The sequence below is a fragment of the Petaurus breviceps genome, unplaced genomic scaffold (genome assembly GCF_028583685.1).
Source record: "Petaurus breviceps papuanus isolate PSGF00001 unplaced genomic scaffold, PetGlider_PUasm1.0 98, whole genome shotgun sequence".
NCBI lineage: Eukaryota > Metazoa > Chordata > Mammalia > Diprotodontia > Petauridae > Petaurus > Petaurus breviceps.
Genome location: NW_027187460.1, coordinates 611,694 through 638,957, shown reverse-complemented (window position 1 = coordinate 638,957; position 27,264 = coordinate 611,694). Strand labels below are relative to the sequence as shown.

Here is a 27,264-nt window from a genome sequence, read left to right as displayed (position 1 = left end):
TGGTATCTTAATAAATTTTCTAGTTTATTTCCCCAAATGGCAAACCTGATGTATTTTGTGATGGATAATTATATCAGCATATTTGTAATCTCTATAGGCATTGTGAATATGGCATTGCTGATACATATGGTTATTAATACTTTGCAGTTCTTTTGAGAATTGTTCATTCATGATATTGATCATTGGACTATTGACCATCATTTAGACCTTTTGTCTTTTGGGGCATGGCAGACAGTTAGGTACATCTGATAATTGTTTATATAGTTTGGATACCAAATTCTTATCAGAGAAATCTGATACAAAGATTTTTTTCCAAATCCGGCCTCCGACACTTAACACAAAAAAACTAGCCATGTGACCTTGGACAAGTCACTTAACCCCAATTGCCCTACCTTCCCCCTCCAAAAAGCAAAAAAAAAAATAGATATACCCCCCACATTCTTCCCATTTCCCTTTTTATCCTAGGCACATTAACATTGTCTTGCAGAAGCTTTTCAGTTTAAATCAATGTTATCTATTTTATCTTTTGTAATTGCCTTTATCCCTTGTTTTCTTAAGGATACATTTCAAAAACTAAAACAAAATCCTCCCCCAAAATTTTTTTTAAAAACAATGTAATTCCTAAAATGCCATCTACATCCAGAAAAAGAATTGTGGAGTTCAAATGCAGAGCAAAGCAGACTATTTTCTTCTTTTGTTTTTGTTTTGTTTTATTTTCTTTCTCATGGTTCTTCCCATTTGTTTTAATTCTTCTATACAACATGACTAATGTGAAAATATGTTCTATAGAAATGTATATGTTGAGCCTATATCAGATTTCAGGCTGGCTTGGGGTGGGGGGATAGGGAAGGGAAGGAGAGAAAATTTAAAACTTATGGAAATGAATGTTGAAAACTAAAAATAAACAAACTTAAAAAAAGAATACATTTCCTACACATAGATGTGAGAGGTATGTAATTGGCTTCTCTTCTAGTTTTTTCATAGTCTGATCATTAATAGTAAGGCCATGAATCCAGTGAATATTTTGTGGAATATGGTGTTTTTTTTAAGTATTTGGTTTAAGCTTAATTTCTGCTAGACTGCTTTCCAGTTTTCCCAGTAGTTTTCATCAAATAAAGAGTTTTCCAATGTTAAGCTATCCTTGTATCCCAGGTATAAATCCAACTTGGTCGCAATGAATTATTTCTTTGATGAATCAATGTAATCTGTTTGAAGGATTTTATTTATCATTTTTGAATCAGTATGCATTTATGGTATTGATCCAAAGTTCTCCTGCATTTTTCTCTTAATTGTACTAGGTATTAGAATTTGTCTGATAAAAGTATTCTGGTACTGTGCTATTTTTCTCAGTTATTGAGAATAAGTTGTGTACTAATTGGGCATTAATTTATTTACTAGATGGGTACTAACTATTCTTTAAAAGTTTGGTATAATTCTCCTGAATACATCAAGATCAGGTGTTTTCCCTCCCTTTGGTTATTCCTTCCATATAGGTCTATTTCCTGTTTTGAAACCCAGCTATTTAATGTCTTTGTTTAGTCTTCTGTTAGTTTGAGTATTTTAAATGTTTGAAGGTTTTTCTCTATTTCTTTTGTGTTTTTTTGTTTCGTTAGCATGTAACCAAACATAATATGTTCTGATTATTCTTTTTTTATCTTCTGGTTCTGTTTTGATTTTATCTCATTCATTTGCTGTTTTGTGGTCAATTTAACATTTGCTCTCTTCTTTTTTGATGAGATTAGGTCAAGGTTTATCAGTTCTTATTAGTTATTTTTAAAGCACTAACTGAGGAGTTTGGCCTCCCTCCTACTGTTCACGTAGATGTTGTCCTCGTCTCGATCAAATTTAGAATGTGTGTGCTTGGTTTACTGGGTTACAGCCTTCCCCAGGGATCCCAGTGTTGGCTCAGGATAGGGGTGGCAGGGGAATGGAGGAGGTAGCTTCATGCCTTGATCCTCAGATGAGTGTCTGTCATGGCCCACACACCAGAGGCCCAGGAGGATGCAGAAGATGAGTCTCCCACTGTCTACCAGGAAAGATGGGAGCAGATGATCCCAGATGAATTATTAGTCTGAAGGTATAGCTAGGCAATAAGCACAGAGTTCTGTCTGAGACTTAGGGGTTACTGACTTCTGCTCAGGTTCCCAGGACATCAGCTCTTCTTCCCAGAGCCTCTCTAAGGGATGTGCCTTCAGGCCTCAGATTCTCTAACTTTCTTCTTCTATTTATTAAGACTTTCTGTGCTGAGTCCCAGCCTAAGGCCCCAATCCCACTTTCCTGGTTCCTGAGTCATCCTGTTGTAGCTGATACCAAATCCCCTGTCCCTTCTCTCCTGCCACCTCCGCTGTCACTGTCTTTGGACACCTATATGTAGATGTGACAAGAGTCTAAAAAGATAATACATCTTATACTGCATTAACTGAAGTATAGGGTCCAAAACAAGAGAGATGATATGTTGGTCAGATCACTTTCAACTCTGGATGACACGTTTTAGGAAGGACATCAGGAAGGGGAGAGGGAAGAGGTCACCCAATTCAACAAACATGCATTATGAACCAATTATTTGCAAAGTACTGTACTGGGGTGTGGGATATATCCTCTGCCCTCCAAGATCTTACTTTTGTTTGGTGATAAAACCATGTACAAAAGGGGTGGCCAGGTGGCTCAGCGAGTAAGAGCACTGGCTCCAGTGTCGGGATGACCTGGATCAAATCCAGGCTCAGATACTCAGCACCACACCCAGAAATAACTGGCTGTGTAACCTTGAGCAAGTTACTTAACCCCTATTGCTTAAAAAAAAAAACATGTACAAAAATAGGCTCAGTCATTTCATGACAGAGGAAGTGATAAGAACAAGGGACATTGGTACAGGCCCAGAGCAGAAGATAGCACTGGATCTGGGCTCTGAAAGGGGTTAGAGATTCTATGAGGTGATGATATAAGATGTAAGAGGGGGCCTGTAGGTAAAGGCATGGAGGTGGAAGAATCCTTGCCATGGATGGCGAATAACCCATAGGCCAAACAGAACATGAGAAAGTGACTAGAAAATGAGACTGGGCACTGCCGTTTTACACCTGAAAGGTCAGCTTTTGCATGAGAGAGATTCATCTTCCTTTGTGTCCCCACAGAGTCGAACCAGGACCAGCGTGAGAGACGAGGCATTGGAACAATAATAATGCGACCTATGTCCTAGCACTCTAAATTCTAAGCGTATAGGACTAGATTTTAGTAATTAAAGGACTAGTATGGCTAACCCTGTAACCGTAACCATAGTAACTATAGCTCAGTCTTGAGGTCTTCTCAAAAGTCACTCCCTTTGGCTCTTACTCCTCACAGTTTCCTCTGTTCTATCCCCAGAGACCACCACCATCATCATCATCATCATCATCAACAGCAATATAATGGCTAGCACTTATAATAACACCTTAAGGTTTGAAAAGATCTTTACAGATAGTATTTCATTTTATACTCACAACAACCCTGAGAGGTAGTTGGTATTGTTAGCCCCATTTTAAAGATGGAGAAACTGAGGTAGGTGGAGGGTCCAGTGACTTACCCAGGGTCACACACCTAGTAAGTATCTTGAGGTCAGATTTAAATTCAGATCTTCCAGCCTCCAAGTTCAGTGCCCTAGCTCCTCTGCCACCCATCTTTCATCCCTCCCACCTCCAGAAGCAGTCCATTCTACTGCTGGATAGACCAGATTGTTGGGAAGTGTTTCTTAACTCTAAAGCCAAAGTTTACCTCTTTACATCACCTGTCTATTTCACCTAGTGACAGAGGCACAGATGGACCAGTAGATTGCACACTGGACCTGGAGTCAGGAAGACCTGAGTTCAAAAGCCACCTCATATAGTCATTAGCTATATGAACCTGGATAAGTTAACTTTTGTCTGCCTCAGTTTTCTTAACTGTAAAATGGGGGTATGATAGCACCTCTCTTGTAGGGTGGTTAGAAGGCTCAACAGAGATAATATTTGTAAAATACTTAGAACCTGCCACATAGTAGATGTTTATTTCCTTCATTCTTTCCTAAAGGGATGGGACAAGCAAGAAAAATAAAAATTTCTCTTCCATGTGACTGACAGCCCTGAAAATTCCTGAGGATGCTATTATGCATTCTCACCCCACTCCCAACACCCAGTTCCTTCAACTAATTGTCCTATGGTATGAACTTCTTAAGACTCCTGGTTCTAGATGTCCTCCATCCTAAAAGATGATGCCCAGAATATGCCAGAAGAGAATAGTATAGTAAGATGCTCACCTCCCCAGACCCAGACAATACTCGTTTCTTAAAACAATCAAAGATGACATCTGTTCTATTGGTCTCCCTTTTACCTTGTTGACTGACCTTGAGATTAATTGAGAGAATGTTGTTGGGGTGTGTTTTCTTTCCAATTAAAAGAAGTGTCCTTCAGTCTTTCATGTGCCCAATTCAAAGGGGTGACCTTTTTGTTTATATCTACTCTGCCAAGGGAATATCTCAGTATTCCAGGAGAGCGACTCCCCCTCCCCCCCCGAGGGAGCTGCCTTTTATCTTATTACTACTAATGATAGCATTTATATAGGTTTTCAAAGATTTTCAAAGCATTTTACAAATATTATCTCATTTGTTCTCCCTGACAACCCTAGGAAATAGTGTTATTATCCTCATTCTATCGATGTGGAAACTGAGGTAGACAAAGGATAAGTGACACGCCCAAGGTGACCCGTCCAGTGAGTGTCTGATTTGAACTTGGGTCTTCCTGATTCCAGATTTCGCACTTCATCCACTGCATCACCATGACTATTATTGATTTGATGAATCAAAGGCTCTAAGCAAAAATTACGTACTTTTCTGCTACTATGCTCTGGTAAAGTCTTCTTTTGATATGTTGTTGTTATTCAGTCATTTTAGTCATGGCTGACTCTCCATGACCCCACTGGGGTTTTCTATGCAGAGATATTGGAGTGGTTTGCCATTTCCTTATTCAACTCATCTTACACATGAGGAAACTGAGGCAAATAGGGTGAAGTGACTTGCCCAGGATCACACAGCTAGTAGGTTTCTGAGGTTGGATTGGAACTCAGATCTTCCTGACTTCCTATCCGCTGTGCTACCTAGCTGCCATGCCCATGTCTATATATGTCTATGTATACATATATGTATGATGTATGTATGTGCATATAATTTGATCATTACTGCAACCCTGTAAGAAGTAGGTGCTAATATTATTCCCATTTTTCAGATGAGACTATTGAAGCTGAGATAGGCTGTTATTTCAATCCACCAATCAAGAAGCAGTTATTAACTACCTACAAGCAAGTAGGTACTACGGGCACTGTGCTAGGCACACTAGGGACATATAAAGAAGGAAACAATCCTAACTCTCAAGTTGCTGGGTGGCATAGTGGTTAGAACAATTGACCTGGAGCTAGGAAGACCTGGGTTCTGAGCTCTGTCTCCAATGCTGTTATGTGACCCTGAGCAAGTCACTTCACCTCTGACTCAGTTTCCTCCTCTGTAAAATGGGGATAATAATAGCATTTACCTTGCAAAGTTGTTGTAAGGATAAAATGAGGTCATGCTAGCTCTCATCATTCTTATTAACCATATTTAAAGCACTTTGTAAACCTGAAAGTTTATGTAAGTGCTAGTTGTAATTATTGTAATTACTACCACAAAGCTTGCATTCTAATAGAGAGACAGGAAATAATATACAAGTATAGACAGAATAAATATAAAGAGAATAAATACACACAAACATAGTCATTAAAAACCAAGTATTCTGGAGGAGAGAGTACCAGCAGTTGGGGTGTCAGGTGGTGTGATGCTTGCTCTGTGTTCTGAAGGAAAACATGGTTTCCATGAGTGAGTGTTGAAGAAGGAGGGCATTCCAGGCATGGGGAACAGCCAAAGCAAAGGCATGGTGATAGGAGATGAATTATTATGTGTTAGCAACAGAGTGTTCAGTTTGACTGGACCACTGAGTCGAGGGTGAAGACAGGGAGTAGGGTTTGTAATGTCTAATAAAGTTGGAAAGAGAAGTTGGGGCCAGGTTGTGAAGGGCTTTAAAAGCTAAACTGAGGGGGTGGCTAGGTGGTTCAGTGAATAGAGCACTGGCCCTGGAGTCAGGAGGACCTGAGTTCAAATCTGAACTCAGACACTTAACACACACAAAAAAATTGCCGTGTGACTTTGGGCAAGTCACTTAAGCCCAACTGCCCTCTAAAAAACAAAAGCAAAAAAATAAAAGCTAAACTGAGGAGTCTACATTTTATATTAGAAGTCATCGGACTTTGGTTATAAAATAATAATGACTGACATTCATATAGTGCTTACTATGTGCTGGGTATGATGCTAAGCATTTTACAATTATTATCCCATTTGAGCTCGAACCTCACAACAACCCTGGGAGGGAGATGCTATTCTGATCCCCATTTTACAGATGAGGAAACTGAGGCAAACAGAGGTGTGGTGACTTGCCCAGGGTCACATAACTAGGAAGTGACTCAGGTCTTCATGACTCTAGGCCTGATGTTTTATCTACTGCACCAACTAGCTGAATGGTAAGAATCTCCCTGCAACTGTACAGAGGATAGACCAGCATGGGGAAAGACTGAAGGCAGGAAGACCAATTAGGAGGCTGTTGCAACAATCGAGGCTAGCAGTGATGAGGGCCTTGACCAAGAGGATAGAATAGAGAAGGAATAGAGAGAAGGGATCAACTGGGAAACTGCTGTGGAGGCAGCAATTCCAAGGAGGTTGGAAATCCATGACCCTGGAAGAATAAAGGCACGGGGGAGTTTAGAAGAAGGTGGGAGAAACCCAAGTTCTTGTTTTGGACATGCCCTGGGTCAGAGAGCCAGTGGAGTTCTGAGGCAAGATGAGAGCGTGGGCCTTCCTGACTCCAAGGCCGACACTGTCTCCACTATGCACTCTTCCAAGGTCATGTCCGCCTCCAAGGTAACTGCTCTGTGATGAGTACAGGATGTTTTCTTTACAAAAGGAAAGACTTCCAACACTGTCAAAGGCTTATTATATTGACCTTATAAGCAGTTGCAGAACCAAAAAAGGCTGTGGAGAAAGAAAAGCACAGAGGTTCATGAATTACCTGAGGTAGGAGACTGTCTCTGAAGAGGAATTTGGTGAGATTTGGGATTCCTAATGTTTTTCACCTTTAATTTCACAGAAACTAATATGCTCCTGTGGAGGGTGGGAGTGGGAAGTGGTTGTGATCATGGAGCAGGTCAAATTGATAAGCATTTATTAAGCTCCTACTGCATAGCAGGCACTGTGTTAAGCACTGGAGAGAAAAAGAAAGGCAAAAGAAAAAGGTGAAGAGATGATCTCTGCCCTCAAGGAGCTCATGATCTAGTGGGAGAGACAATACGAAAACAACCACATACAGATAAGATAAATACTGAATAAACTGGAGATAATCTCAGGGGGAAAGCACTAAGGTTAAGGAGAACAGGGAAAGTCTTCTTACAGAAAGTGGAATTTTAGCCGAGATTCAGAGGAAGCCAACAAAAGATGCTGGTTATATATTTGTCAGGCATTTTATAGATGCAATCTCTTTTCATCCTCAATTGAGTAATCTAAAACTTGATTTTATATTAGGTTTGGTAGATTACTTGGGGCCAATTATTGTAGCTTATTATATAATAAATTATGATAACCATTATATATCATGCATTATTTATATATTGTGCTATATATAATAAATTATGATATTTAACACATAATGGATTATATATTATAATCCTAATGTTATTATATCATTAATTATATAAAAGACCTGGGTCTTGCATGGTAATTGGACAGGGATTTTATAACACCCTGAGTGTCTCTTCCCCTCCCAACTTGATTTGTTTTCCTTCTTTTTTGCTAGTTAAAAGATCTGTTCTTTGACTCACTTATCAAAGAGGCCTATTCACTAAATGGGCTTTACCTCACCCTGAGTGAGTACTTGAAAAGATCTTAGCCTAAAAGGGTCAGGGTCTCCCATTGTATCCTGGATCATGTCCAGTCATCCTGATGAATTATCTGGTCACTGGATCCAGATGACTGTGGAGGAGAAAGGTGACCTTACATAGCTCTCCCTCACTCAGATTAAAGTCAACTGCAAGTCATGTCATCATTTCCCTGATGCCATGGTCCTCTTCGAAAACAAGGGACAAACAACCTGTGAGTAGACCAAGCTATCTGAATGGGGACCAGGTTAGGTGGGAACTCAGCTCAGACTCTCCTTCTACCTCTCCCTCTCCCTCTCCTTCTCTCCAAAAGAAGGGAAATTTTGATGGCCAGAAGCTGGGGTTTACTGGCTAGATTCCTTCCTTCCTTCCTTCCTTCCTTCCTTCCTTCCTTCCTTCCTTCCTTCCTTCCTTCCTTCCTTCCTTCCTTCCTCTCTCTCTCTCTCCCTCTCTCTCAAAACTTTAAACCCAGTTCACTCCGAAGCTCATATTAATAGTAACATTCTGGGTACATTCTGGGTTCTGAATGTATCTGGCATAGGATGTCAAAATTGAGAGATGCATATATGAAAAGATGTTTTGTTTTCCCCAGATCCAACCTCTTTGTCCTTAATGTTATACTTTTATGAATTAGGCCTATGGTACAGGGAACATAGTGCTCTTCCTAGAACAAGTGATTTCCTAAATATTTTACTGTGTGTGTCTTGGCGTACCTAGAGTTCAATTGGTTTTGGTGAATGGTGCTCAGGCAATGGAAAGTGTCTTAGATAGAGAAGGTGTCATTTGAAGGAATTAGGAATATTTAGGATGTAATCAAGATAGTTATATAGCTTAATGGTACAATTTGTGAACTATTCCCTAGAAATCTGAATCATAATGCTATAGACTATTTCAGTACTTTCCATGATTTTCTTCCTAAAGTCCCACAGATCATAAACTTGTTATCACTAATGTTTTGTAATGGGGCCTGCCCTAGACTGCTGGCTCCTCTCACGGATGCTACATGAATGAGCTGGTTCAGAAGAGTCATGAGATAAATTTTAAAATTCAGGCCAGGGACACATTTTGCAACCTTTCATTGGGTTCTTTTTGATGTGTTGAATGTACGAAACCCTACATACAGTCATTTCTCAGAAGTCTCATCCAAGGTCATATTTTGAAAACAGTTGGGGGATTTAGAGACAAAGCACCTAAAATGATTCCATAGCTAGAACTGACTTTTTTTAATCCCTTAAGCAGTACATTTATTACACTTTTTTTTTTCCAGTTGAGGACAGATTTCTCCAGGCAAGGGAAGTCTTCAGGGTGTCAATTCAACAGCATGGGCTTCCAGAAAATTTAGCCCAATGTCACAGGAGGCAGAGAGTCGTCCTAGCCTGGGAAGACACAGAATTCTTGTGAGTTTTGGATGAAAGAGGATAGGGCCTAACCAGAGAGTTTTTCTTAACTAGTCTATGTCAGGAATGGGGGAGGGGGGTATCCCATGCAGCAGCAGCAGCAGAAACAAGGAGAGAGAGCACTTTGCATGGAGAATGACCATTAGTGTGGGAAAGGCCTTCTTCTTTTGCCCAGGCTCTGCTCATGGACAGAGTTCAGCTGGGCTTTTCAAAATAACCCCAAACAGGAAACTGAATGGGTGCCCACGTATTGGGGAATGAACAGATGATGGTACATGAATGTAATGAAATACTTTTGTTGCCATAAGAAATGTCAAAATGGACAATTTCAGAGGAAACCTTTGGGAAAGTCTTTTGTAAACCAATGCAGATTGAAGCGAGCAGAGCTAGAAGAACAGTATACGATGACAGCATTCTTTAAAAAAAAATTTTTTTTTAACTTGAAAGACGTTAAAACTCTAGTAATTATAATAATAAACCACCATGTCCTGCTAGAAAGTGCCCCCCACACACTCTGTGACCTAGTCAGATTTGCTTTTTCTCTTTTCCTCATCTCCCGTTCCAGGAATGCACTCTGTCCTCACCTTTGTCTCATATAACTCCTTCCTGCCTCCACGACAAAGTTTGAGCACTATCTCCTTCATGAAGCCTTTTCTAATCTCACCAGTTGCTAGTGCCATCCCTCTCAAACGAAATTTTAATTATTTTGTATGTATTTGAAGTTATTCTTTTCACAATTTTGTATCTATAGTTATATAAAATGTATATAATATAATATTATATATATGTTCTCCTTTATTAGAGTGGAAGTTCCTTGTAAAGAAGGATTATTTCATTCTTTGTACTCTTATACTGAGCTCCAAACACAGTCTCTGTCACACATGGTTGACATTTTAAAAAACTAGTTAAATTACTTGAATACTTTAGCAAAGTTGCAGGATATAAAATAAACTGACACAAAATTCTGTATAATACCAACAGATTCTAGAGGGAAGAGATAGAAAGAGAATTCTATTTAAAATAACTGGAGGCAATGTAAAATACTAGGGAGTCTACCTGACAAAACAAAGCCAGAAACTATATGAACACAATTACAAAACACTTTTCACACAAATAAAGTAAGATCTAAACAACTGGAGAGATATTAATTGCTTATGGGTAGACTGAACCAATATAATAAAAATTATAATTATACCTAAATTAATTTACTTATTCAGTACCATACCAATCATATTACCAAAACATTATTTTATGGAACTAGAAAAAATAACAACAAAGTTCATCTGGGATAGAGGGCAATGGGTCTATAATAATATATATAATTATATTATTTAAATAGTCCCTTATATAGTACTTTAAGGTATGTAGAACATTTCACACAAGCAATCTCATTTAGACCTCATAAGAACGTTGAGAGGAAGGTGCTGTTACTATCCTCCATTTTAACAGATGGGGAAACTGAGGTTGAGAGGTGTTAAGTTCAGCGTCCACTAGAAAGTGTATCTGAGGCAGGATTCAAACTTGGGTCTTCCTCCAAGTTTCACCCTCTCCCATTACCAGTTAGCTGCCTGCTTTTCACCTCTCTAGTCTTTTAAAAAATTTTATTTATTAATTTTTAGTTTTCAACATTCACTTCCATTAGCTTTTGAGTTTTAAATGCGCCCCTCTCCCTTACCCCCTCCCCAAGATGGCATGCAATCAGATGGATACATTCACATGAAACATATTTTCACGTTATTCGTGTTGCAAAGAATTACAACCAATGGAATGAGCCACAAGAAAGAAGAAACAAAACAAAACAAAAAAGAGAGAGAGGAATTAGTAAGTTCCCATCTGCCTTCAGACTCCAAAGTTCTTTCTCTGCATGTGGACAGTATTTTCCATCATGAGTCTTTTGGAGTTGTCTTAGATCCTTGCATTGCTGAAAAGAGCCGAGTCTATCAAAGTCAGTCATCACACAAGGCTGCTGTTACTGTGTACAATGATCTCCTGGTCACTTCTCTAGTCTTATACACAATACCTCTCTTGATTCAGCCTAAGAACATATTAGTTTTCTTTACTATCATATCATACTACATATTTATACTGAGCTGGAAATCCACAGAATGTAGATATTTTCTGTACTTGTACATGACCATGTTGTCTCCCTCGGAGCCAGGCAAGATTCTTCGGAACTCCTAGTCTCTTTTAAGATTTAGTTTAAGCATTTTCTGCAGGTGACCTCATTACCTCCTAAGGTCTCAATTATCATCTTTACGCTAAGGATTCTCAGATCTATTAATGCAGATCTGACCTCCCTCTTAATCCTTTCCTGATCCACCCAGCTACACTCCTGCCAAGTCATTTTCATAGGTCTTATTTTGTATCTCATTATCCATATAGTGTAATATATCGGCTCTCCCAATAGAACATAAGCTTCTTGAGGGCAGGTACTGTCTTTTTTGTCTTTGTAATACTTGCACCTAGGTGAAGCAGTGAATAGAGCCCCAGCCCTGGAGTCAGGAGGTCCTGAGTTCAAATCCAGCCTCAAACACTTAACACATACACAAAAAAACCAGCCGTGTGACCGTGGGCAAGTCACTTAACCCTAAATGCCCTACCTTCCTTCTTCCAAAAAGCAAAAAAAAAAAAAAATACTAGCATAGTACCTGACACAGTGTAGGGAATTAATAGATATTTATTGTTAGAAAAATACATGCCTTACAGGCATATCCGAGATTATTAGTTTTAAAAAGATTACATCTTTCCTGTCCCCCACTTATGTGTTGCTGAACTAGTTCACGTCCTTTGTCTTATAGCACATTCCTTGCCCCAATATCACTGATATTGTCTTCCCAAGTCCCAGACTGGGGTTTTTCCCACCAAAGCTCCCTTTATTCTTATTCATGTGCTGCTAAAGAAAACTGTAGAAAATGATGAAATTATGCTGCATTTACAAAACCTCAACTGGGCCCTCATCATTGCAAGGCAATCCTTTTAGTGTTTATCCTAATTAAGTCACCATCCTAATCACCACAGCAGCCCTTCCAGTGGATTTACACCCCTTCTCAAATCTCTCATGAATGTCCTTCCCCCCTCTCATACTGCTTCATATTTCACTGAAAAAAAATTGAGGCCATTTGCAGGGAGCTTTCTTTTCACCCCTCCCTTCCCCTCCCTCACTCCTGTCTCACATGAAGAGGAAGCTTCTTCCTTCCCTTTCCCCAGACTAAACCCTCTAAATGCACAAGTAATCCTATTCTATTCCCTCTTCTCCAGCAGACTACCCTTTCTATGGTCCCCACTCTCTCACTTAACCTTAATATCCCCCTCTCTGCTGGCTGCATCCCTCCTGCTTAGGAATATGGCCGTTTCTCCCCCATTCTCAAAAAATAAAATAAAATAAAAACCATCACCTGATCCATCCTTCCCTCCTTAGTTATCATCCTGTTTTCCTTTTTTTATGGCTAAATTCCTCAAGAAGGCCATTTACATTCAGTGTCTGTTTTTGGCAAGAAGTCTGATAAAAAAGATTTCCTTTTATCTCTCTACCTTGCAGTCTTGTTTCTCTTCTCAGTGTTCAACTGACACTGCTCTCTTCAAAGTTGTTAGCTTTTACTCAATTGCTGAATCTAATGACATTTTCTCAGTCTTCAACATTCTTGACTCCTTTGCCACTTCTGGTAGTATCAATCTGGTAGTTTCTCTTTGAAACTCTTTTTACTCTAGGTCTTCCTGACATCACTCTCTTTTGTTCTTCTTCTACCTATCTGACTTCTCTTTCTCAATCTCCTTTGCTTTTGGGCAACTAGGTGGTATAGCAAGTAGTAGAATATAGGGCCTGGAGTCGGGAAGACCTGAGTTCAAATCCAGCCTCAGACTCTTACTAGCTGTGTGACCCTGGGCAAGCCATTTAATCCATTTTTTCCTCAACTTTCTAATCTGTAAAAATGGAGGACTTTGTGTTGCAAGGATCAAATGAGATAACAACACTTAGCACAGTGCCTGGCATATAGTAAGCATGATTTAAAGTGTTAACTATATTTGCTGATCGTGCCCACTAATCATAGATGTCTTTTAAGGTTATCCTAGACCCTCTTCTCTCTCTATACTGTCTTTCTTGGGCACCACCTCCCACATATCTAATTATCATCTCTCCAATGATCTATCTCCTGATATCCAGTCTCACATCTACAACTGCCTATGAGACATTTGTAACTGGTTATCCCACAGACATCTTAAATTCAACATATCCAAAACTGAACTCATTATTTCTCCCTCAAAATCTCCCCTCTTCCTAACTTCCTTAAGTCTTTGGAGGGTACCACCATCCGCCCAGTAAACCAGGATCTCCATCTAGATATCACCTTCTACTCCTCTCTCTCTCTCTCTCTCTCTCTCTCTCTCTCTCTCTCTCTCTCTCTCTCTCTCTCTGTCTTCATCTCTCTTTCTCTCTCCATCTCTCTCTGTCTCTCTCTTTATCTATCTATCTATCTATCTATCTATCTATCTATCTATCTATCTATCTATCTATCTATCTATCTATCAATCTATTTCCAGCCATATTTAATCAGTGCTGAAGTCCTGCCCTTCTACCTTTATAAAATGTCTCATATATGCTCTCTTTTTCCTATCTGACAATGCAACCACCCTAGTGCTATCACCTTATAAGTGGAATTTTGACATAGCCTGCAGGTTGGTCTTCATGCCTCACGTCTCTTGTCTCTTCAATCCATCCTCCTGTCTTCTTAAAAAAAAATCTGACTGCATCACCTTCCTATTCAATCAAATTCAGTGACTCCCCATTACCTCCACAAGCAAATGTTTAAATTTATTGTTTGGCTTCCAAAGTCCTTCATACCCTGTCCCCTTCCAGCATTTTCAGTCTCCTTCCACCTTACCCTGCTCCCACTCCCCCATACTTAGTGATCCGGTGGTACTGACCTCTTCATTCAAAATAGATAACTCCATCTCCTGTCCCCAGGCATTTTCTCTGTTCATCTTCCGTGCCTGGAATGTTCTCCCTCCTCATCTCTGCCTCATAGCTCCCCGGGCTCCCTTCAGGTCCGTCTCCTTAATCTTCGTCCCTTCCCTCTGAGATTGCCTCCAATTACCCTTGTTTGCATGTGGTCGCTTGTGTTTTGTCTCCCAGATACATTGTGAGCTCCTGGAAGGCAGGGACCGGTGCTTACTTTTCTTCAGGTCCACAAGGCCTGGAATCGGGCTTGCCTAACACGTAGGAGGTGCTTACTAAATGCCACTTGATGGGTTGACTAACTTGACTTCCTCTGGCTTTTCTTCCTAACTCTGCCTTTTTGGATAAAGATGAGAGGTCACCACCTGCGTTTAGAGTTTGAAAGGTTCATACAGATCATTGACTCCAATCTCCTCATTTTACCAATGGGGAAACTGAAGTAAGGATAAAGAAAGTTGCTTACTCAAGGTCAAACTCAAAGTCAATGAGTGGCATAGCTTGTCCTTTGCTTTAACTCAGATACTCTCATTCTTTCCAGTATCTCTCCCCTCAAAGAGAAAGGGATCGATTCCATACAGTGCCTCTGTGTTGCGTGTCAGAGGAGAGGGGCAAAGGAAAGGAACACAATACTGAATAGACAGGGTTCGTGCCTTAGAAAGCTTCTAGGCCAGTGGGATATGTCTCACACAGAGATAGGAGATGACAAATTGCAATTCAGCACATAAAAGAAATACAAAATGAGTCCAAACTAAGCAAAAGACTAGAGAAGAGCTCAAAGGCATAGCAGTCGGAATTTTGGACTTTTGCTTTTAACCCACATTCACCTCTTAATACCTTGATGCAGTGGGAGAGGGGAGAAGACTACCAGATGAGTAGGGCTCATGACCTCTCCAATGGGGCATGGCCTAGCTGTCAAGAACCATTATTTCTCAAGACTGAGTGTAGGGACCATCTCTAGGGCTTATGGGTTGGAGTATCCTTCAGATCACATACTAACCTGGAGCACAGCAGGCAAGAAGCTTAGAAACATCATCAGCCCCATGTTGCCGGCCTTCTGGTGGGCAGTGCCATGAAGAATATATTGACTATGGATGTCTGCATCGCCCTCTGAGGTGGAGGGGATGCCAGCATTGCACAAATTCTCAGCACAACAATGGGAATAGACAAAAGCTCTTGGAACTTCACTCTCATGTGAGAATTTTGGGTAGTAGTATTCCAAAAATGGACAGACCTTATGACACTGTTTGGAAATAAGCAAGTAGCGATTGGTCAGCCCTGTGAGAAGAAGAAAGAAGAGCTGAATTTAAAAACAAACAAAAAACCCACTGCCCAATTGTCCATGATGGCGATGAAGATGCAGATGGTATGATAGGCAGTGTGGAGTAGCAGAGATCAGATCTGGGAGTCTGGATGGCTTGGGTTCAAACTGCCTGTGGCCCACACTAGCTATAGGGTTGTGAGCACTTCACCTTTCAATGACTTCGGGAAACACTGTAAGACCAGAAGTTGCAGAGCAGTTGCCAATTTACATAAGTAGAGGTACTTCACACCCTAGGAGTGCCCTAACATCTATAGAATTACAGGTCTGGACTATAATCATAAGAAAGATAACCATCTACATCCTACCTACCATTCAGTTCTGCTTCTCATTATCCACATTAACTTCAATAGGTATTTATTAGGTTTCTAACATGTACAGAGGATTGTGCTCGATACTAGGGATTTTTACGTAAAAAGACCAGTTATTTTTGAGGAGCATATAGTCTGCATTGGGGTTTGAAGGGGACATACAATAATATCTCCCACTCCTTGCATGCACACACATAGCTTGTATATAGAATCTAAAACTGGACAGAACCTCAGAGGGCATCAGGTCCCTCTCCTGAGTCCCCTCAGCATTACTGCTGACAGGGATAACTTCAAATGAGTGAGAAACCAATATCTCTTGAAGCCTGTCATTTCACTAGGGACACCTTCCATTGTAAGGAAACTTTTTTGGTTTTGTTTTTTTCTTGTAATGAACTGAAATTTGCTCCCTAAAACCAGCTCATTGATCCTAGCCCTGCCTTCTGTGGTCAAGCAGAACACTAATCTCTCTTCTATGTGACAGACTTTCAAATATTTTGTAAACAATTATTGTACTACCTTCCCCTCCCAAAAAAAACCCAACTCTTTTCTAATGGCTGTCCTGTTCTTTTGACTTTTTACATGGTTGTGTGATTCAGAGGGAGAACAAGATGGAACAGATTCCAAGACTCGTATGGTAGTAATACAGAGAATGCTCTCAGATTCTCCTTGTTCCTTCAATCAATTTTTATATATGATATAGCCACTAGTCCTGTCACTATTCTGGTTATCCTGCCCTACTTTGACAATATCCTTCCAAGAATGAGGTGACTAGCATGTAAGTCAGTTAACAAACATTTATCAAGTGTCTATTACTATGTGCCAAGCACTGTTCTAAGTGCTGAGCGGTGGGAAGGGGTATTGAAAAGGTAGGCCAAAATGTGGTCCTACCCTCAATGAGCTCACATTCTAGTGGGGAAGATGCATTGTAAATAGCTAGGAAAGAAAAGATACATAAAAACTTGAAATGGAAGGTAACTTCAGAGAAGAAATTAGAAGGCATGGGGTTGGGGGGAGCAGGGGGAGAGAGGGGTGGTACGGGGTAAGGTAGAGGGGTGACCGGGAATGAGCTTCCTCCTAAGGTACGTTTGAGTGTTGAAGGAAAGACAAACAGTCTAGGCTAGCAGGAACACAGAGTCCACAGAAGCTAGCAAAGTGCTGGTTAGTTGATTATCTGTCCTTCATTGTCAAACAGGGTATCACTACATTGGACTCAAAGTATGGTCAGTCCAACTGTGGCTGGTCAGACCAACATGACCTCGGAATGCTCTATCACAGGCCAGGCATAGATAATCCATATGAACATTTGAGGTGGACTGGAAAGATAGGAAGGGGCCAAGCTGAAGGGCTTTAGATGTCAAACAGAGGACTTTAGATTTGATATTAGGAATAACAGGGAGCCACTGGTATTTATTTTGGAATAGAAAGATGACAATTGTCACACCTGCACTTTAGGAAAATAATTTTGGCAGCTGAGTGGAAGATAAATTGGAGTGGGGAGAGACTTGAGGCAAGAAAACCAATTAGAAAACTATTGCAATTAATTGCCTAGCCAAGATGTTAGGAGACTATGGACTAGAGGTCTGAGTTGAGAAAGGATGGTACATGAGAGAGGTTTTGAGGGTAGAAACAAGATCTGGCTGTTGGATATGTGAGTGACAATGAAGAACCAAGGATGATGCCAATATTGTGAGCATGGATTACTAAAAAATATGGTGGTGCTCCTGACAGTGATAGAAAAGTTGGGAAGAAGGGAGGGTTTAGGAAGTAATCATAATGAGTTCAATTTTGCTGCCTACAGGATAGCCACTTCAAGACCTCCAAAGGACAGTGATGATGTGGGCCTGGAGCTCAGAGGAAAGACTAGATCTGAGAATCATCTGCATAGAGGTAATAACTGAACTCATGGCAGTTGATGAATCTAACAAGTGAAAGACTATGGAAGGAGAAGAAAAGAGGGCCCAAGAAGAGGCTTGAATATTCCAGCTGGAAGTTTCACCAGGAGAAATATCACCTTATGGGTCCTGGATGTGACAATTCATGTATGGTAGAAACAATGGGTTTCTATGAGTTGCAGAGACATAGATTCCAGTTTGACATAAGGAGGCGGTTGTCCCAACATGCTTTGGGTGATAGCTTGTTCCCCTTCACTGGAGATTTTCAAGGAGAGGCATGATCACAAGTTCAAGGTACTGAAGAGGGGATATCTCTTTGGATAGGTGCTAGCCTGGATGACCCTTGCTAGAACTCTTCCTCTCCTCCTCCTTTTGTATGTTGTCTCTCCTATTAGAATAAGATCTCTCTGAGGGCAGGGACTATTTTAGTCTTTCTTTGTATTCTGTAGTCCTTAATACAATTTTTGGAATATAGTAGACCCTTAATAAATGCTTATTGACTCACTGACTGACAGAATCAAACAGTGATCAGATGGCAATTGATGATTGTTGAATGCATGGATGAATAATGAATGAATGGAGTACTGAGTCTCAGTGCAAATGTGTCACACAGTCCAAAATAGTTGGAAGCATGAGGTTAGAGGAAATGGTCATCACTTAGCCTGTCCCACTCCTCAGAGTTTTCTCCATTTCCCAGCACTACCAAGGGATGAGTTACTTGCAGCTCAAAGGGAGGTCCCTGACCTAAGCCTATGTCCCTGCTTAATTAAATCCATGACCTGCCCAAAGGCCTTCCCCCATAACTCAGGAAAAAGAGAGAGAATGAGGAGAAAATAAACTTACTGGTACCCACAGTGACGCAGAATGCATCTCCTACATTGCACTTTTCTGGATTCTTGCAGGCAAAGTTATTGATCTCCTCACATACATGACACATCAGAAATACTGTGTAGAGAAAGAGATAAAGACCATGAAGGAAAGATAGTGACATTCCCACAAATGTTTCCCAACCTTTCCCTGACCTGAGATCTGCTGCCTCCCATCTTCCCCTTCACCGATGTCTGCTCCCTAGATTTGTATGTTGAAACCCCAGACCTGGATCAGATGCCTAACCTGACCCCTGGGCAAGGATCTTCCCTCTTACATCCAAAGCAGTAATTAAACTCTAATGTAAAGACACCCAGTGACAGTTCATTCACTTCCTGCTAAAGCAGTGCCTTTAGTATGATGATAGCCCTCCTCAGAGAAGCTTTTCCTATGATCCTAAAGATGTCCTCTGCCTTTCTTCCACCTTCATTGATCACTTCTAGTTTAACTCCTAAGGGTAAAGCAGAATAAATTAATCTCACTTTCACAGGATATCAGCCAAATGCTTGTAGACACATGGCCTGTCTCCCTCAGTTTTATCTTTTCTTCTTAGCTTTCAAAGCCCTTCCAAAACTTGTCCCTTTCTAACCTTTCCAGTCTTCGTACTCCTTACATCCCCTGGCAACCCCCCACATATTCTGTGCTCCAGTGACATTAATCTCCTGACTATTCCTCACTCTAGATACACCATCTCCCATCCATGGATGCCCAAGGGGCCACATTTCAAGAGGATCATAGGATTTGGAGCTAGAAATTATCTAATCCAACCCACTCATTTTGCGGTGGAGGAAACTGAGGCCTAAAGAGGTTCAGTGGCTTGCCCAAGGCCATGCAGCCACTCAGCAACAGAGCCAGGAGTTGAACCCAAGCCATCTAACACCAATTCTACTACTTTTTCATCTACATCTCCTATATACTCCTTCTCTTGACCTTCAACAAACCCTATGCTTACTGACTGGTTTCCTGAAATAGCCTATACCCACAGCTAGGACCGGCCAGATCTGCTACTCTCTGTTCACTAGCCCCATCCTGCCACCCAACCCTCTTGGTGGCACCATTCTTGTAATCTTCATCTTGTAGTCAGGACCCTTAGAGCAATGAGGACTCACTTGGGTTGCCAGTCAGGGTGATGTTTGCACGGAGCACGGGCCATGCCATGGACAGCAGGAGCCAGAGGACCAACTTCATTTTCCCCAGCAGCATTGCACCTGCCCTATAGGGAGAATCAGTATGATATTCTGAGGATTTGACTTACAAGCCAGCACTGACAGCTTAACTTTAGCCATTCTGTTCCACCCCATCCCGTACAAATAAGATGTGTGTGAAGCACTTAGCCTGGCATATAGTGGGTATTTAATAAATGTCTGTTCCTTTCCCCTTCCCCTTGTCCTATCCCACTGTCGTCCCATCCCCATGCCATCCCATAAGCTTCAACTTAACTATTTAAGTGCCTGTAGGTACTTGCCCCTCAATAGGTTGGGGCTACATCAATCCAATGGCAGAGATCCTGTCCTCAAGAAGCTTACAATATAAGTATATGATGGCAGAGGGGTGATATAACAGGAAAACATATGCCACGTATTCACAAAAAGCCATAATACATAGAGTAGGATCAAAGGATTTTTTTAGAGGTAGAAGAAACCTTAGAGAAGGGTTCTTTGGCTACCACTTTGGCACTCTGGTGAAATCTATGGACACCTCCTCAGAGTAAGGTTTTTACATGCATGAAAAATAGGATTACAAAGGAAACCAAGTATAGTGAAATACAATTATCAAAATATTCTTTTAAAAGTTCATGAATCCCAGCTCAAGAACACTTGCCTTAAAGATCATCTAAATCTACAATCCTCACTTTACACATAAAGAAACTGAGGCCCAGATGGAGGGACAGCGCCTACCCAAGTCTTATTGGCAAAATTGAGATTCAAATCCAGGTTTTCTGAGTGACTTAAGGGCAAAGACAGAACCAAGTAGAGTGCTTGCTATAAGAAATTTAAGGAGGGAGACATCACCCTCTCATGGTAACTGAGCTAGGCCTTGGAAACAGTGTGTGAATGCACAGAGCCTGGCCCTTTGATGGTCAATGTGTTTCTTGGGAGAAAACAACTTTCTTGCACGGGCCGATTGGCCAAACAGCACAGATATAAGGCAACGCATTGGCCTTTGACTCTTTCTTTCCAGTTGTCTGTAAGGTGCTTGGTTCTTCTTCGGAAGCTAAGGCCAGGTTGGGGTGAACTCTCCCTTCGGCCAGTGACAAGCACCACAGCAAACAAGCCTCTCCTCATCTTTCTGCTGAAGTGGCCATCTGCGAGCTCGCCTGCATCTGCTCTGCCTTCATCCTTCACAAAGATGAGGTTACCGTCACAGGACAAAATCAATGCCCTCATTAAAGCAGCAGGTGTAAATGCTGAGCCATTCTGGCCTGGATTACCAAAGGCCCTGTCCAATGTAAGCACTCCAAGTTTTGTCTGCAATGTAGGAGTTGGTGGGCCTGCCCCAGCAGCTGGTGGTGCTGCTCCCGCTGGCACAGCTGCCCCAGCTGAGGAAGAAGAAAGAAGAAGCAAAAGAAGAAGAATCCGAGAGGTCCGGTGGTGACCTGGGCTTTGGTCTGTTTGACTAAATATCTTTTGTAACAGTAAATGAAAAGCGTAACTCAACTAAAAAAAACAAAACAAAAAGAAAACAACTTTCTTCTTTCCCAGCAGAGGCTGACACTCCCAAACCCAGACCGAGGTTTTCCTGAGGACAGACCTCGTGTCATCTCCCAAATATTAGGACCTCTCCCAAGCTGGGAGTAGGCATCCCACTCTGCTGAGAGACCCCTGGCTTTAGAAGCCATAGGACCATGGGATTGAGAGCTGGAAGGGATTATAGGGCCTCTTCCCATTTTACAGATGAGGAAACTGAAGCTCAGAAGGGTTGAGAAACACACCTAAGATCACACAGCTATTGGTATGGGCAAGCATTGATCAATAAAACATTTATAAGCAGTTTGGTAAAGTGGGAAAGACCCTTTTAGGTGGAGTCAGTTAACCTAGATTCAAACCTTGGTTTTGCATCTCATTACCCATGTGACTTTGGTCAAGGCATTTGACCTCTTTCTGGGTCTCTGTTTCCTCCTCTGTAAAAGGAAAAATTGGAGCAGATGACCTCCAATCAATCCATCAATAAGCATTTATTAAGTACCTACTATATGCCAGACAGTGGGGATCCAAAGGCAGAACTAAACAATCCCTCCACTGAAGTTGTCAACTAGCACTTACTTATTAAGCACCTACTACGCACCAGGGCCTATGCTAAGCGCCGAGAACTCGTGTCCTGTGGAGGAGACCACATGGACACATACAAGTGTACACAAAATGTATACTAAATAAATAAATAAATACAGGATGACTGAGGAGGATGGGAGGCTCTGGCCCTGGGGAAAACAGGGAAGGCCTCTTGTAGGAGGTGGCTTTGGAGCTGAGCCTTGAAGGAAACAAAAGATTCACAGACGTCTATCTCAGCTTTCAATACCCTAAGCAGAAGAGGCAGGAGGCAAGCTGAGGTCCTTGCCCTCCCCATCCAGGGCCTGGACCATAGGCTACAGCCCAAAGACCGGGTGCGAGGCCTCCCCCAGTGACTTTGGCCTCGCTCTGGCCTGGGGCTGGGCTGGGGGCCTCCCCTGGGGCACTTACCAGAGGGGTCTGGCCAGCTCCCTCTTCCTGTCCTCCCAGGAGGATCCTGAGAAGTTTGGTCTCCCAGGGTTTCCTGCCTCTGTGGCTTTGCCTGGGGCCAGCTCAGGGTAGAACAGGGGGGGGTGGGAGCCTCTGGTCCCGCCCCCTCCCTCTGCAGGCCCCAGAGGGAGGGGATCGCTACATCACACAGCAAGAGAAGACAGGGCCTCTGAGCCCAGTCCATCATCAGCAAGCATTTGTTAAGCACCTGCTGGGTGCTGGGTGCTGGGCACTGTACTTGGTGCCAGGATATAGGCACAGAATGAAATAATCCCCCTCCTACCAAGGCTTTAATTCATAAGTTACAGAGGTCCTCGTACCTGCTTCAGGGGCCCAGGTCCTTGTCTTCCACAATAAATGCAGATCCCCACTCCTCAATGTGTTTTAGCAGCTCGCAGGGTCATAGACTCAGTGCTGGAAGGTCCCTAGAAGATGATCCATTACAGACTTAGAGAGGAGAAGTAACTGTTCCAAGGTCATGCAGGGAATGAGTGGCAGAGCAGGAACTCGAACTCAGATCGTCTACCTCCAAACCCAGGGCTCTTTCCACCACACCAGGTTGTGAGCTCTTGTCCTTGTCATAGGATTATTATCATGTGGAATTCATCCCAATGTTAAGATCTTACAGGGTCCTAATTCAGTCATTCAATGTGTTAACCACCCCTCCAATCTGCATTTGCAGATTTAGTAAGTGCACTGTTTAAGCCTTCATCTGGGTCATAGATAAAACTTGAGCAGACAAGGGTGAAGAACAGAGTCCTGGGGCACTCCACTATTGATAATCACTCTTTGGATGGAGCACGGGTATGATATCAGAAGTGGAATGGATGTTAGAGGCCTCAGGGACCATGCAGTCTATCCCATATCTGTGAAAGAAGTTCCTCTACAACCCTCAATCAGGTCCGAATGGATCTAACTGTACTATCATCTAGTCCAGGAGTCCCCAAGGAGACAGTGAGACCTTTGCTTCAATCAAATCATCTTCAGCATGGCCCTGATCCCCCAGTACAATCACCAAGCCAGTGCCTTTGGAACTTTGGTGGGGCCTTGGAGGACCTGAGGCCATCTGCAAGGCATAACAGGACATTGAGGACAGTCATATGTGTTAGCCGCATTCCCACACCAGCATGCTGGTTGAATTCTCCACCTCAAGTCTCTTCCCATTCTATTCTATCTTCCCCTCAGCAGCCAAAGTGATTTTCCTAAACTTTGGGTCTGACCATGTCACTCCCCTTCTCATTTTATACTATGTTTTTTTATTTATTAAATAAAAACTAAATGAGGGGTAGCTAGGTGGCACAGTGAAAAGAGCACTGGTCCTAGAGTCAGGAGGACCTGAGTTCAAATCCGGCATCAGACACTTAACACTTACTAGCTGTGTGACCTTGGGCAAGTCAGTTAACCCCAATTTTCTTGCCTTTCCCCTCCAAAAATATAAAAAAGACTAAATGCCATCTACTAGAATCATTGGACTTCAAAATTTCAGAGTTGAAAGAGATCTTAATGGGTAAGAAGCTCAATCTATACATGAACAATATAATCCTCTCTACAACATCTCTAACAAGTGCTCATCCTGCCTCTACTAGAATACTTCCAGTGACGTGAAGCTTCCTACCTCTATTCCTCTCTGAGATGGCTCTGAAAGGGAAATCAAGAAAGGGAAATCTGCTTCTTCCATATGACAGCCCTTTAAATATTTGAAGACAACCATCACATCCCCTACCCCAAGCCTTCTCTTCTGCGGGATTAACATCTCTCATTCCTTCAATCAATCATCATAGGGCAAGATGTGGAGACGCCTCACCTTTGGTCACCCTCCTCTAGATTCTCTCCAGTCTTTCCTGAGATGCATCACTCAAAAATGTTTTCACTATTCCAGATGTGTTCTCTCCAGGGTGAAGGACAGTAGAATAGTCACTTCACTTGCTCAAAACATTATGCCTTTCAAAATAGCTTAAGACAAAGTTACTTTGGACTGCCATGTCACACCACTGATTCATACTGAGAATGCAGTTCACTAAAACCCTCAGATCTTTTTTCACATGTACTGCTTTCTAGTCCCATTTCCTTAACTCTCTACTTGGGTGGTTAACTTTTTGAGCCCCAAACCAAGATTTTTTTGTTTATCCCTAGTGAATTTCATTTTCTTGATTTGGCTTGTCCTTCTAACTTATTGATTATTCTTTATCTTGACTAGACTCTAAACCCCACAAAGGGCTATGTCTCATTTATCTTGGTATCTTTCTCACTGCCTTGGCAGAATGCTTTGCCACATCTTCTATGGAACATCAAGGATTCAAGATCCCCCAGTTCCTTGTCTGTAGAAAAGATTCATGGTTTTCAGCCCCAGCAACAGTCCTGCAAGCTTTTGTTTATGTTTTATTGAATTCACTCTTTACTTGCCAATGGATGAAAAAAGCATATTAGTTCCTGCTGGGTAGGAACAGGGCAGCGGATAGAATACTGGGCTTGGACTCAGGAAGAATCATCTTCATCTTAACTTAACTTTATAATAAAAATAATAAATAAAATATATATAAATAAATAAAAATAAAATATATAAAATAAATAATAAATAAAAATAATAAAAATTAACCCTGTTTTCCTCAGTCTCCTCATCTGTAAAATGAGCTTGAAATGGCAAACAACTCCAGTTTTTTTGCCAAGAAAAGCCCAAATGGGGTTGCAAAGAGTAGGGCATAACTGAAACGACAGAACAGCAACAAGGTGAGGGTTTATAGTTTCGTTGGATGGATGGATCTTCATTCTCAAGAAGACCAAAATGACATCAGTAGATTGGAGTCAAGGTACAGTGTGTCCCACAGTGGCTGATCAGACCGATATGAGTTCAGAAGGCTCTACCACGGGCTGGGCACAAACAGTCCACGTGAACATTTGGAGTGGCGATGTCTCTAAATTTGCACATCATCTGACATTTCTTTTGAACTACTGTAATTCTGTTTCACTCACAGAGCATAGCTCCTTCTTTGATGCGGGTATAGCATGCTGGACAGTCCTGTGCCAGTGTCTCCCATGTGATGTAAATGATTCCAAAGTTCTTCAAAGAGGCTTTAGGAGCATCCTTGTATTTCCTGTAAAATAGTTGTTTAGGCAAATGTATGTTTGGTATTCAAATGACACTTCAATGCCCTCTCATTCTCTAACAGTCTTTCCCCTACACTCTTATTATTTCTACACCAGGGAATCCACTCCATGTGCTTGGGACTTCCCGGGGTTCTTTCACATCAGATGGACACCAATAGAACATGCAGGGTAATGCCCATGACTACTCCCCTTTTCTTCTGATCTGTTTATTGACATCCTTTGGAGCAAATCTTGGTTGATAATCATTTTTTTCTATACTATGTAGGCTCAGGGGAAAATATATCTTAAAAGTTGAAAAATAAACCCTAAATGCTTGGTAGTTCAGCTCCTGAAAGGACCTCTTTGTCTGGTATCTTATCCGGCTGGGTGATCTTCAGAGTCTTCCTAAAACAATTCAAATGTAAATGATTTAGTTTCCAAGTATTTGTAGGACTGCCACAATAAAAAGGGATTACACTTGTTTTGGAGGGCCTCAGACACCAGAACTAGGCAGAAGGGATGGAAATTGCATAGATGATGACTTAGGCTGGATGCAGGGGAAAGCTTCCTAGGAATGCAAGCTACTCACAAGTGGGATGGACGGCTTTGCCTCCGAAGGTCATTGATGGCATCGAACAGAGACTGGATGATCATTTGTCAGGGATATTGTTTAGGGGAGGATTTGGCCAGGTCCAGGTTGGAATCAGTGGCCCTTGAAGGCCTTTCTTCCTCAAAGATTGTGAGTTTGTGTGGTTGAATCTTACTCCCTTCACATTCACAGAATCACAGATTTGGAATGGTTCAGCTAATAGCTCAGTGACTAGAGTGCTATATTTGGAATCAGGTACATGGGCTCCAGTCCCATCTGACACATAGCAGCTGTGTGACCATGAACGAGCTTTCCAGGCTCATAATTTCAATATTCTCTTTGGCTCTTCATTCTCCTTCAAATCCTCATTCTCCCATGTATTCAGTTAGATGCAAAATTTTGTTATTTCTACTTGCACAACATCCCTCCCAACTGACCCCTTCTCTCTACTCATGCAGCTGCCATCTTGGTTCAGACTGTCCTCACCTGTCACCTGGGTTATTGTACCAGCCTCTGGACTGGTCCACTTGCCACAGGCTTCTCAACACTCCAGTCTATATGACACAAGACTGCCAAAGTGATTTTTCTTAAATGCCTCCAGCAACTTCCTAAGGTCTCCAGGATAAACTCTAAACTCTTCTGGTTTGCTTTTAAAGCCCTGTCTCCTCAGAGCAATCAGGGGACTGAAGCAACGTGCTGTATTTTCAGACAGATAGTGTTTTCATTAGATGTTTGTCCAAAAAAGGGCTCAAATAAGAAAGGTATGAAATGACTAAAAGGCAGCAACAAATTATTTTAACTCCAAAAATAAAACAAAGAAGGGAGGGAGGGAGGAAAGAATAAAGGGAATAAAGGAAGAAGGGAGGAAGCAGGAAAGGAGGGAAGGAAGGATAGGAGGGAAGAAGAAAAGAAGGAAGGACAAAAGGAAGGAGGGAGGAGGGAGGGAATAGAGGAAAGGAGGAAGGAAGGAAAGAAGGAAGGAAGGAAGGAAGGAAGGAGGAAAAGAGGGAAGGAAGGAGGAAAGGAGAGAACAAAGGAGGAGAGGCAGGAAGGAGGACAGGAGAAAAGGAGGAAGGCAGGAAGGAAGGAAGGAAGGAAGGAAGGAAGGAAGGAAGGAAGGAAGGAAGGAAGGAAGGAAGGAAGGAAGGAAGGACGGAAGGAAGGAAGGAAGGAAGGAAGG

At 41.8% G+C, this 27,264-nt stretch overlaps 1 protein-coding gene across 1 annotated transcript; it reads right to left on the bottom strand.

Annotated features, from left to right (window-relative positions):
- Positions 1-8,918: 8,918 nt before the first annotated feature.
- LY6K (lymphocyte antigen 6 family member K) lies at positions 8,919-22,480 on the bottom strand. Its single transcript, XM_069081150.1, has 5 exons — positions 22,373-22,480; positions 19,805-19,908; positions 18,672-18,773; positions 15,305-15,582; positions 8,919-9,332 (listed from the first exon to the last, which is right to left on the bottom strand). Exons 2-5 carry the CDS (start codon positions 19,896-19,898, stop codon positions 9,306-9,308), a joined length of 501 nt encoding a protein of 166 aa, XP_068937251.1. The 5' UTR covers positions 19,899-19,908; positions 22,373-22,480; the 3' UTR covers positions 8,919-9,305.
- Positions 22,481-27,264: the final 4,784 nt, after the last annotated feature.

Excerpts from the sequence above, each read along its gene's own strand:
- LY6K (XM_069081150.1), bottom strand. The coding sequence starts at position 19,898 with ATGCTGCTGGGGAAAATGAAGTTGGTCCTCTGGCTCCTGCTGTCCATG. Across the intron at positions 18,774-19,804 it reads CACCCTGACTGGCAACCCAA|TATTTCTGATGTGTCATGTA; the intron begins GTGAGTCCTCAT and ends TTCTCTACACAG. Across the intron at positions 15,583-18,671 it reads CTGCGTCACTGTGGGTACCA|GGCTGACCAATCGCTACTTG; the intron begins GTAAGTTTATTT and ends TTCTTCTCACAG.